Source organism: Myotis nattereri (genome assembly GCF_964212035.1).
Source record: "Myotis nattereri genome assembly, chromosome: 6".
In the NCBI taxonomy this organism is placed as follows: domain Eukaryota; kingdom Metazoa; phylum Chordata; class Mammalia; order Chiroptera; family Vespertilionidae; genus Myotis; species Myotis nattereri.
In genome coordinates, this window is record NC_138081.1 from 36211291 (window position 1) to 36224261 (window position 12971).

The window sequence follows — 12971 nt, forward strand, 5'->3', positions numbered from 1 at the left end:
CATTGTTATTAACTTAATTAGGGTACTCCTAAACTGGCCTTTGCTAAAAACGTCCTCAATCTGAGGGGTCGACCTCAACGAACATACCCTCACTTCTTCTAACGCTACTTCTTCAAAATAGACTCGCCCAAGCCGAAAACCGACTTCTGCGCCTGGGCCACAAAGTTTCAATCGCACTGTACGTGCGCGCCCGCAAGTGGTATTTTGTGGAAGAGCCACACTCAAGGGGCCAAAGAGCCGCGTGTGGCTCACGAGCCGCGGTTTGCCCACCACTGTTATAAGGCATCAAATGATTTGTGGGTGAAATTGAAGAACTTTTAGTAAACCCTGAAAAATGCAATTGGTGCCTAATGACCAGAGAGAAAAAACTATTCTGAGTGTCAAAAAGAGTAATGAAAGGGACTCTGGACATTGTTTATTAATAAGTTCAATAACAACTAGAAATATTCCAGATAGAATAGTAAGCAAATGATTTCTAATCAATTCGAAAGAATGACTGTGATTCCTAGAAAACAGCACAAATTCACAAGAGCAAGAAACATTAAACTATGCTTATTTCCTATTTGAGTAGGTTTGCCAGTTTGCTACATCAGAGGAATAGAGTAGATAAAATGTCTTAATTTCAGCAAAGCGCTGGAAAGTGTTTTATAATATCCTTGAAGACACTGGGGAGAAATTCAAGCAGGATGATATGACTCTTGGGAGGCATTGTACCTGGTGAAGTCTCCACAGATTAGCCACGGGATCTATAAGAAATCTCTGAAGACAAAAGTAAGACATTTAAAGATTCTTGGAGCAGGGAGTTGGTAGCTCATGTTAGATATAAATGAATCAAAATCAACATAATACAAAGTTAAAAAAAATAACGAATGTAAAAAAAAAACTTTTCAGAAAGCCAAATGAGAGAAATCTATTAGATTTAGTTTACGTTGTCATTTTGAGTCAATAGTATCACTTGCTTCTTTTTTAAAAATGCACCTTTAAGCTGCATTAATACTCCTATTCCAAGTAAAGAGTAGTGATAACCCAAACCACATCTTTATCATTTTCATATTTAGTCAAGTATATCCCAAATACCCTGTGTCATCCAGAAAGAACTTTAGCCTGCTAACAAAATACACATGGATAAAAATAAGCAAAGGTCTGTCTTCCCGCCAAACTGAAAGCCCTGTTAGGCACAAACCATGCCTAAGTTCCCAGTGTCTGTAAATATTTGTAACTGAAATAATATAGTGAAGGCAAAGTAATGATAGGATGATATAAAGAAGTCAGGGATGAAGGTAATCCATAAACACGTATACCAGAAGGATCTGCACCATTATTAACGTGGGTCGCAAATTCACCTCTAAGATTCCTAGGAGCCCAGCTAGTGTTGCTCAGTGGTTGAGCATCAACTCATGCACCAAAAGGTCGCCAGTTTGATTCCCTAGGTGTGGGCTCATTCCCCAGAAGGGGGGGTGCAGGAGGCAGATGATCAATAGTTAATGTTTCTTGCTCATCGATGCCTCTCTCTCTCTCTCTCTCTCTCTCTCTTCCTCTCTCTAAAACCAATAAAAACATTTTTTTTAAATTACTGTCTCCATAAAGCAACACTCTGTCATTTTTTTCCTGAAATAACAGATGATGTTTTGGTTTGATGGATCATGGAATTTCAATTGATTCAAGACACTTATCTTCAGAGATTTCTTACAAAATAACAGTGGCTCGTTTCTGGAGACTTTTCCCAAGAGTCATATTATCCTGTCTGAATTTCTTCTTTTTTCCTCAAGAATATTATAAAACACTTTTCAGTGCTTTGCTGAAATCAAGACATTTTATCTATTCTATTCCCTTCTTATAACAAGGTGGTAAGCCTATCGAAGCAGAACACAAGCATAGTTTTGTGTTTCTTTATGGTGGTTAACTTTTATTTTTTTCTAGAAATCATGGTTGTTCTTTTGAATTTACTATAAATCATTTGCTTAATATTCTATCTGGAATATTCCCAAAAGTTGTAATTGAGCTTATCAATATACAAAGTCTAGAGTCCCCTACTTTACTCTTTTTTTGACACTCAGAATATTTTCCTCTCTTTGGTCCTTTGGCACCTGTTACATTTTTCAAGATTTATTAAGTTTATTAATAATAGTTCTTCAGTTTTATCCATCAGTACTTGATGCCTTATAGCATAAATATAGACCCAGCAACATGCTACCTCATTAAATAAATACAATGTGAAGTATGGAGAAACTTAAAATATAGTGGTTGATTGAATGCTTTTTATTCCTCAAGAAAATAGCAAAAACTCAGAGTTTAGTAAAAGTATCCCATGAGTGATCAAGGGAATGAGTTCTAAGTCCTCAGGTCGTCAATGGCCAGGTTTGCTCCAGACCCTGTGGTGTGGTAGGAAAAATACAGGAAAATAAGCTAATGAATATCTTCAAGACAGTTCTCTTTGAAACCGAACTTTTGCTAGCAGCTAGACAGCGGAAGGTCTGGATTTGGATTCCCTGGCAAGAATCGACAGTGCGGGTCTTTCATGTTCATGACTCAATGCTAAACCTTTTGCTCAGACTGAGTCAAACTTTGAAGGATGCAGGAACACAGTGGGTATATCTACATAACAGTGACAAGAAGAATGACAAATCTGGACAATGTTCCATATGCAAAGTAGACAAAGAACTGGGCTTGGTAGATTTCATCTGAAGACTGACGGGGAAGTCATGATAAAACCAAATATCTGAAAAACTAACATACGGAGGAGGGGAGAACATATCCTCGGTAGCAGGGCCTGAATGAGGACCAATGAGTCATGGCCCTAGATGAGGAGACCTGACTCAGAGGGGAAAAGAGAATTCCAACAGTCGAGCCATCTATAACAGCATTGTGCTGCCTTAAGTCCTGGGAGGGTTCTGGATGCTGGAAGGGTTCAAGGAGAACCATCTGCACAAGGTCTATTAGTGATGGCTTAAAGTTAATCCCTGTCGTGGAGAGGAGCTCAGTCAGAAATTCTTCTAGCCACAGGGATTATCTGTTCTTGAGTGCAAATCAGGCTGAGTGTGTTCTGTGTCTGTGTGTAGAGTCCAGGGACTGCTCTGAGGGGAGGGTCGTGAACTGCTGTGCATCTCCTTGCCTTGTTCTATCTCATTTACATCAGCCATAGTCCTTTACAGAAACACACAATGTGAGCAGAAACCACTCCTTCCCATTTCTTCTTCACATCACACACATGTAAAATACATTTCATTTTTTAGAACTGTTAGTTGATGTTACAACTTCACAGAGACAGTATTTATTAATAAGGGTCTTTGGTAATATTTAGGATTTATTGCATTTGGAAAACAGAATTGTACTGTGTTTTTATTTTTTTATTTTTTAAATGTTTTTATTGACTTCAGAGAAAAGAAGAGAGAAATAGAAACATCATTAAGAGAGAAACATTTATTTGTTGCCTCTTGCACGGCCCCTACTGGGGATGGAGCTCACAACCTGGGCATGTGTCCTGACCAGGAATCAAACCATGACCTCCTGGTTCATAGGTCAATGCTCAACCACTGAGCACACCAGCCAGGCTGTGCTGTGTTTATAAGCAAATATTCCAAATCATCTGCACAGTCACCAAAAATGTCATATTTAATTTTTATTGTTATACAATGGAAGCTGTGCATGCTGTGGATAGATTTTATGTGCAAAATGCCTTTCTGGTAAGGAAAAATATGCAGAAGGACATTTTGTGAAGTGCCAAGTTTATACAGAAAGGTAAACTTGAGACACTGGAAATAAAAAAAAAATAAGTTTCAGTCATTCATCTGATGGTAAGGCTTTAATTTCTTTAGGCAGCATGATCTCTAGAAGATGTCATGCCAGCCAGTGGGTCATCTACAGTCAGTAATGCTAGCATGTGTATTTCAGGCATTATAATTCAAGATGCACTTGTGAGCACTTCCATCAAATGTGCTGAAGTATGCACTTTATCAAAGCAATACTTAAAAATGTATCAAAGTCAGAGGCAGGGTCGAATTTCCTCTGGAAGTTATTTCTGTAGAATGATTTACTTTAAAAAAATCTATAACTACTTCTTAATAACATTTTTTATCTTAATCCCAAGATTCCATTCCCTTTAAGACTTTTAAGATCGCTCCCCTCCCAAAGCTCTTTTAATGGTTTACTTACATGGACATTGTGCCGTGGAAAGCTGAAAGTCCATCCAAGAGCGCCTTCTAGGTGGAAACATGTGGTTGTTTCAGTCCACAAAGCCCATTCTGTAAAGTTGCCTGCTTCCCTGAGCTAAATTCATTGAGATGTCTGCTCTAAACACCAGCTCCACTTCTTTCTTCACTGTGTTATTCATAATTGCTTGTGAGTGGCTGGGGGTTGTGCTTGTGTGCATGACATTGTGTAACTTGCCATGGTTCATTTGATGAAACATCAGTTGAGCTTTTCCGAATGCTTTGTTTTCATATCATTTTAATTCTTGCTAAATGAATCCATGCTTAAAGCACGAGTTTTGGAAACTGGACATTATCTATCTCACAAGCACCATGATATTTCCAAGTAAAGCTTTTTTATCCGATTAAATCTGACAAATCGATTCTTAATTAACCCACAAGAAAAGGTGGTGGTGGTTGTTTTATTGCGTACACGTATAGGCCATTGAACTGATAATATTTTTTATCATAAATGCCATTCTTCTCCTCTTACCATAATCAGTGCTTTCTGAAGAAGAATTTTGGCCAAAAGATCTGCATTAAGAGAATTTCTTCAGAAAGAAAATAGAAATTATTGCTTCAGGCAAAATAAAGACCAATGACTGTTACAGAATAATTTTGAAGGAATATGGATATTACAATATCTTGGGATTACTGTATAAAAGAAGAAATATCCCTATTTTTTCTAACTTATCTTAAAACTTATCTGAGTAAGTTGGTGACCCACGCCAAAATTACCCGTTTTCCAGCTCTTGGCCCCTCCTTCCTGATCCCCCACCACAGACATCTGTATTGTTGTATGTACCATGGACCCTTCAGCAGTCTGATAAAGCCTCAGAACAACGTTTTTAAATGCATAAAACACAAAAGAAAAAGTGATGTTGAAATGCTATTATTAAAATATTAAATAAGTTTCTGATATATTAGCACACATGCTTCTTTATTAATACATTAAAAAACAACCCCTGGCATTGAGGCTAATAACTACAATAATCCTGACATAGTGATGAGCAAAATCAATATTCAAGATGAAATAATTATGGTTTTATCTACAATTATAAAATGGGGTATAAAAATATCTGTGATTTCTATGAATGGGAAAGTCATAAATACTTCTAATACCATCATGTTTTGTTGCCATGGTTAGTGACAAATAAAAGTGCAATTTTCCCTTCTATATTCACAACCCCCCAAAATCCTATCCACAGACCCCTTGGAGGCCCACGGACCCTAGATTAAGACTGCATCCAATGACTCTTGCCCTTGCTCCCACTTTTATCCAACCAGTGGAGTGGGGTACTGGTCAGTGGTCAGCATGCATGCATGTGCATGGGACCCTCAGAAGCAATGATGTCAGCAGTCACACTCAAAACCCAGCAGTGCACCATTCGCTGCCAATGAGCCTGATGTCTAAACACTGTCACTCCCCGGGGTCATTTCGTGTCAGTTCAGTGCTTCCCCAGCCAGAGAGTCTGTCTCTGGTATACAAAAACATGTTCCTTGTTCTCCATAATGTCATTCTCCAACATCAGGAAATGTTCCCCAAATATCCTTTTTGTTTATTTAGCTACACCTTACATGCTTGGTCTACAACTTTCCTGAGGATAACATGTTCCACACACTAACTTCCTCTAGGAAAGAAGTACTTTCATGTCTCCACCCAGACTTTGTGCCCAAGATTTAGATCCACATGTGGATGCCTTAAATTGGATTTATCCTCTTCTCCCCAAAATCAGTTTTTCCTCCTGACTTTTCTCCTCGTGGCTTGTTAGGAGCATCACCAATAATGAGGTATGGAAACTTCAGACTTTCCAACCACCACACCTCCTTCCCAAACTTTACTCCCCAATCCAATAACTAGGAATGGCAGGGAGCTCCTATATTTATAGTCTGTATCTCTATTCTATTCTCATTTCCACCAGTTACTTTACAACCTAACCTAGATCACCACTACCCTTGTCTCTGCTACTCAACTATTCAGATACGTCCTAACATACACTGCTGCCAACTTGATTTTACCAGAGGGCAGCGCCACTGAACTAAAGACAGACCCTGCCATACAAGCTTTTCCCCTGATCATGTCCCCAGACTCCCAGTTCAGCCACCTGTCTGACCCAGTGCTTCAGTCTAACTCGATAACTTTTTGTTCCATAAAACAGAGAGCAAATATTTTACCTCCTTTGTTGCCTTTCTCATATTGGACCCTCCTTCTGGAATTTGTTTCCCCAGAAGCTTCTCTGGTCGAAGCCCTACCCTTCCTCCAAAGACCATCTCAAGCACCACCCATTTTTGGAGATGTTTTTGATGTGCTTCCACCATTCCCAATTTGGTGGAATAGAACCCTCCCCACTTCAGCCTCTAAGCATTTTTCTTATCACTTATCTGCCTCAACCCTTCATTAAGATCCATTATGTTGACCTCACCCACTGCACTATATTTTCAGGGTAGGGGCTGCTTTAATTCATCCTGTACCTCGGTAGTGTGTGGCACAGTCTCTTTTACAATGGGTGCTCAGTGCATGTTTTCAGTTGAGCTGAAATGATCCCTAAACAGAAAGTGAGTTGCAGGAATGCCCTACCTTACACTTTCCATGTGCCACCAAAGAATAAGCTAGCTGGCAGGTGTTTTATTGTAATTTATTGATTAACTAGTGAATTTTAGTGACACTGTGGTTGCACCTGGCCTTAACCCACAGTCTTATGGACTAGTCATTCCAACCATTGTGCAAACTCCTGCTGGACCTTCAGGACTGAGTTTGGTCAGTGCTTTTTTCAGGAAGTCTTCCCTAACCCCAAGTCTGGCTTCATGGGCCTGTCACCTGTGTAGTCCCAAGGACCCAACACCAAGAAGGACTCAATACTTGGTATCATGTTCTGCTGTCATCATCTTGACATTTTTAATAATTTTTTAAATAAAGGTCCCTGCATATTCACTTTGCACTTGACTCCACAAATTAACTATAGTTAGTTGTGACTAACCTCTCCTTTCTGTATATTTCTGTCTCCTCTTATATTTTTCCTATCTCTGCAATAATCACTCAGAATTTTACTTTTCTATTTACATCTGTTTAGTATTCTGTGTGCCTCAACAGATCCTAAGTTCTGAAAGGGGAAAAAAGAACACTATTTATTGTTATATACCCAAGGTTGAGCATAGTATTATATACATAATTAATATTTGATGATTGGATAAGTGGCTGAGTGGTTGAGGGAAGGAAAAGGGAAGGAATTAACAAATTAATGAATGTATTTGACCATCCATAGCCCTTTGGACAGCTGGAGCATTGGAGGTGTTTGGCTTGCAGTCCTCAGATAGGCCCCTATAGCAATAACAGAATTCTAGTGCAGAAACTACTTGTTAGAAAGGGTAAGATCAGCTCAAGGAAGAAAATGGGCAAAGTAATGACATGAAGCAAAAATATTAAACAAAAAGATTAATGAAGAAGGAACTAGCAAAAAGAATCATTGCATAGATCTGCTTTAAGTACAAATGCAGCTAGTACTGGGGTGCTTTTGAAAGAAGGTGGTGTCTTAGTGATTAAGCAATCCCCCTGCTTGCTTTTTCTAATGTTTTCTGGGAAGACTGAACTCATGGGCATATGCAGGTAATAGGCACTCACCAGCCAAGAAACATGTGTCACTGTCTTTATTTGATGCCACATCATCCTCCAAACTATCTTACTGCTCCCTGATTTTCAACTTCTCATTAGGAGTCTGTGAGACATATAGGGGCAATGGAATTTGATTCCTGGTTTGTAATTCCCAGTCCATCAGGACCAATTTAATCATCTAAAGTATCTTGAATCATTATACGCACGAGTGAAAAGTCTGATGTGTAGTTATTAACATTGTGTGCTGGGTGTTTTTCACTAGTGAACTCCTTTCCCTTACAGGCTTCTATTTGGAATGATAACTACTTCCCTTTTCAGTGTGAAGAGACAGAGAAGTATCCCCAAAAGTCTCGCTGAGACAATAGTGTTATTTCCATTCTCATCCATGCATACTCTTTCTGCTACACAACCTTGGATGAGTTACAAAATGATTTTCGTTCTCAGTTTCCATATCTGTAAATGTAATGATATTTCTATTCCATACATTTGTGAGGATAACGTGGATGATGCATGTGAAAGGGGCTTAGACCCATGTCCAGCTTGTAGAAAAGGCTCTATGGATGTTGGTAATTGTTTTAAGCACATAGAATATAAGCAGTTTGAACTTGCACTCTAGTTCGGTGTTGGGATAGATATAAAGAGATAAGGAATACGTGGTATTTGTTAGGAGTCAGGGAACTTTTTCTCTGAAGGGCCAGAGAATAAATATTTTACTCTTGTGCACCATACTTCTCTGTCACACTTCTCAGTTTTGCAGTTGTAGCATGACAGTAGCCACAGACAATGCAGAAACAAATGGGTGTGTCTGTGTGCCAATAAAACTTTACGTATAACAATAGGCATTAGAGTCCAGATTTGTCTTCAAGACCGTAATTCACCAATCACTTGTGCTCCCAGTCAAGTGCAGTAGACAGACTTATAAGACTTGCCAAGGTGAGCCAGAGGAGGTGGGAACCCACTCCACTGCCATACCAAAGAACGTGGAGACTGATATTTTCAGGGATGTTATTATATGAACTTCCCAGAAATACGTGAAAGTGAAAAATATGGCCTAGAGCAGTGATGGTGAACCTATGAACTCATTTTTTTGGTTGATTTTTCTTTGTTAAATGGCATTTAAATACATAAAATAAATATCAAAAATATAAATCTTTGTTTTATTATGGTTGCAAATATCAAAAAATTTCTATATGTGACACGGCACCAGAGTTAAGTTAGGGTTTTTCAAAAGGCTGACACGCCGAGCTCAAAAGGTTCGCCATCACTGGCCTAGAGCAAGTAGCTCAGGTATTGTTAGATTTGTTTGTTTTTTTAATCTTGCATTTCAGGATAAATAACTTCAACTTTACAACAGAGTCTTCCCTTTTTCTTAGGCATTTCATTGGGAAATTGGCTCCCCCTTTGGCCCTCAGAAGTGGCATATTTCTAGGAATAAAAATCTCTGTAGATGACTTGTAGAAAAGTCTGCTCCTGGCTTCTGATCCCAATCATTGTGCATGAACAGACAGACCTGAGGGCTCCTTTCTGTAGTAGTTTGACTATAAGGACACAGAAAGCACGTGGATATCAGAGGAAATTATTCCCTTACATTATTATTATTATCATTATTATTATTATCATTATAAAGAAATAGCCCTGGCCGGTTTGACTCAATGGTTAGAGTATTGGCCTGCACACCAAATGGTTGTGAGTTCAATTCCCAGTCAAGGACACACACCTCAGTTGCAGGTTTGATCCCCAGCCCCAGGGGTGGGGGGCAGAAGCAACTCATCGATGTGTCTCTCTCACATTGGTATTTCTTCCTCCCTCACTCTCTCTCTCTCCCCTCTTCCCTCCCTTCCACTCTCTCTAAAAATCAATAGAAAAAAATATCCTCAGGTGAGGATTGAAAAAAATAAAATAACAAATTAGAATCCATGAGCAATATAAGACTCTGAAAATGAGCCAGGGGCTTAGTAACAACTATTTAGAACAGTTGACGGGTCACCAGAAGAGTGAATGTGAGGCATATTTGGCTTCTCTGAAGAGAGAGCAGCTGCGGCACTTGATCCTGGATAGGAGTTCAAGTGCACGCTGTCTGGGCCTTTCTCAGAACCCCTGCTTGGGAAGATGTTTATGGGAAATCCCTAGATTTTAGGATGTGGACATTTAAATACAGCATGCAACACACAACCTTCGCTTCACCAATAAAGTTACAAAGGACCCCCATTTGCACATCATATTGTATTTTGCTATTAAAAATGGCTGGTCCCTTCCAGGGCATGTATGATTTAACCAATCACATGTGCCAAGTCACATGGATCTGGTGCTTTACTCGTTAGAAAGAAGAAATTAAGTCTGTCATGATAAGGCAAGGTTCTCATCAGATTTCTCTTTTTTGTTGTCGTTTTACAGCTTTCTCCTTGTCTTTGGTTGCTTGATTTTGTCAGTGTTTTCCACCATTCCTGAGCACACGAAATTGGCCTCGAGTTGCCTCTTGATTTTGGTAAGTGAAACCTATGAACAAAAATGTACATAAAGTTTATGTAATATAAGAACTGTCGATAATATTTATGCAATGCACACAAAAAGTTCTGTCTAGAAAAGGGAGAGTTATGTGAAGTATGAAAGTTTCAAAGATCACTGAAACATTTGCCTACCATGTTAACCTTTAGTCAGTGTTCAGGATTTCTATTACAGAGGAATATCTTGTGTTATAGCTACATCACTAATGCAAGTAAATACTTGGAAGCAGTTTTAATGATGTTTATCTATGGTAACACATTATAAGAATCAATGTCCATGAGGTCTCTTATTACATTGATAAAAGTTACAATATAGAAAGCACTTTCCAAATAACCACAATTTGGCTGTAGCTAAGTATAATTGGCCAAGAACTATAAGAATATAGCACCTGGTTCATGCTCTTTTCCATTTTTTAAATGTTTTTATTGATTTTTTTAGAGAGAGGAAGGGAGAGAGAGATAGGAACGTGAATAAGAGAAACATCATTGATCAGCTGCCTCCTGCACACACACAACCTCCTCCCCCCTGCCCCCCCCCCACACACACACACACACACACACTGGGGATGGAGCTCACAACCTGGGCATATGCTCTGACTTGGAATCAAACCAGCGACCTCTTGGTTAATATATCTTTATTGATTTCAGAGAGGAAGGGAGAGGGAGAGAGAGAGAGAGAGAGAGAGAGAGAGAGAGAGAGGGGTAGAAACATCAATGATGGGAGAGAATCACTGATGGGCTGCCTCCTGCATGTCCCCTACTGGGTACTGAGCCTGCAACCTGGGCATATGCCCCAACCAAAAATCAAACCGTGTCCTCCTGGTTCATAGGTCATCGCTCAACCACTGAGCCGAACCAGCTAGGGCTCCTTCATGGTCTTTTCAACAAACGGAATGCATTATGAGTTTTGCTGCTAATACAATTCCCTGGTGAGAAATTCTACATTTTGCTGTCAATCCTCAACCACACAGAATTGCTTAATTTATTTTAAAATGGAAAAAGACCCAAGGTATTTTATTCTAAATTATTCTGGAATTTTTGAGCTCTTAAATTTTCTATTGCAACTAAACTATAGCACTGTATTCTCAAATCACACCCAATTGAAAGTTTTGTTCATGTACCTCCATTTTGACCTTTCTTGCTTAGTTCAAAAATATCAGACTTGATAGTCTCAGCCCTGTCTGAATGAACTCTAAACTGGAACTCACTTCCACTCTAAAACCTGATGAGCTACAAAGGAAGAGAGAGAAAGAGAGAATGGGACACAATGGTTGTGTGCCCTAATAGACAGAGATTGGTATGTGCAGCAATAAGCATTTACTACAAGAAAATCATTCTTGCCTTGAAGGTGGAAACTGAAAGATGTCAACTAGTATAACCTGAGCAGAGGGCAGCTACTCTTCTTACCAATGCTTCAGATGCCTAGTTTTTGCTGATGTTACCAAGACCTCATCAAGTCTCAGTCTACATCAGGGAGAAATCATTTTTGAGCCTGGAACAAATCTATTCCAGTTTGTTTCATACCAACTGTGCTCAGTTGCATATTGCTAATGTTAAGGTTACTCTTTTGAAACTCAACACAGAGAGTAGACAGACAGACCAAAGAGCACACTGGAGATCTGTTCCATTTGCAAGATTTCCATTTGGGTCACAAGTGGCCTTTAGCCTCATACACCCTGTTAATAACCACGAATGGTCTGCACACCAGGCCTAAGGCACAGCTGGCTTCCATGTTTACACACAGAACTACAACTAGGAATTTTCGAGTCAAAATATAAATCTGATTGTTATATTTAGAAACATGAAAAACTAGATCCACTGCATGACCCCTGAGAAACAGTATGCGGAAATCAAACACAGGCATGCCACAAAAAGGTGTCTCTTATAATCAGGTCAAGAATCCAAAATGTTGCCTTCTCTAAATCTCTGAAATATAAACTCAGTCATTGCTCATGAGTTGGTAAATAGTTCTAAGGAACCCATGTTAGTAAAAAGCCCAAAGCTGATTAGTGTCTTGATTTTAAAACTTCTGAACAATTGATCAGAGTTTAGTAACTAGAGTGCATTTGAGAAGATAAAAATGTAGATGTCACACATACCTCAGTCTTTTTTTTTTTTTGCCAGCCTTATTGAGATAAAACTGACATAAAACATTGTGTAAATTTAAGATGTATAATGTGATGATTTTATATATGTAGATGTTGCAAAATGATTACCACAATAAAATTAACATGTCATCACCTCACATAGTTACCATTTGTGTGTGTAGGGAAAACTTTTAATATCTACTCTCTTAGCCACTTTCAAGTATACGATACAGTATTGTCGGCTACAAGTACCATGCTGTACATCAGAGCCTCAGAATTGTTTGTTTTATAACTGGAAGCTTGTACCCTTTGACCACTTTCACCATTCCCACCCCCCTCTGTTTCTATGAATTTGGTTTGGGTTTGGTTTTGTTTTTAATTACTGTTTTTTTAGATTCCACATAGAAATGAGATCATACAACATTTGTTTTTCTCTGGCTGATTTGTTTCATTTAGAGTAATGCCCTTAAGGTCCATCCATGTTATCACAGATGGCAAGATAAATTTCCTTTCATAGCTGAATATTGCATTGTATACATACCACAGTTTCTTTAAGCATTCATTCATTGATGAACGCTTAGGT

General features: G+C 38.9%; 1 protein-coding gene across 5 annotated transcripts in view; it reads left to right on the forward strand.

The window, feature by feature from the left end:
- KCNQ5 (potassium voltage-gated channel subfamily Q member 5) overlaps positions 1-12971 on the forward strand; it is a gene marked incomplete at its 5' end in the record, with an annotated part of 518709 nt that overhangs the window by 324472 nt on the left and 181266 nt on the right. For all 5 annotated transcript variants that reach the window (XM_081094504.1, XM_081094506.1, XM_081094508.1 and 2 more), the window contains one exon: positions 10192-10282. In XM_081094504.1, the coding sequence (XP_080950630.1) occupies positions 10192-10282 (91 nt within the window). The remainder of the gene's footprint in view (positions 1-10191; positions 10283-12971) is intronic.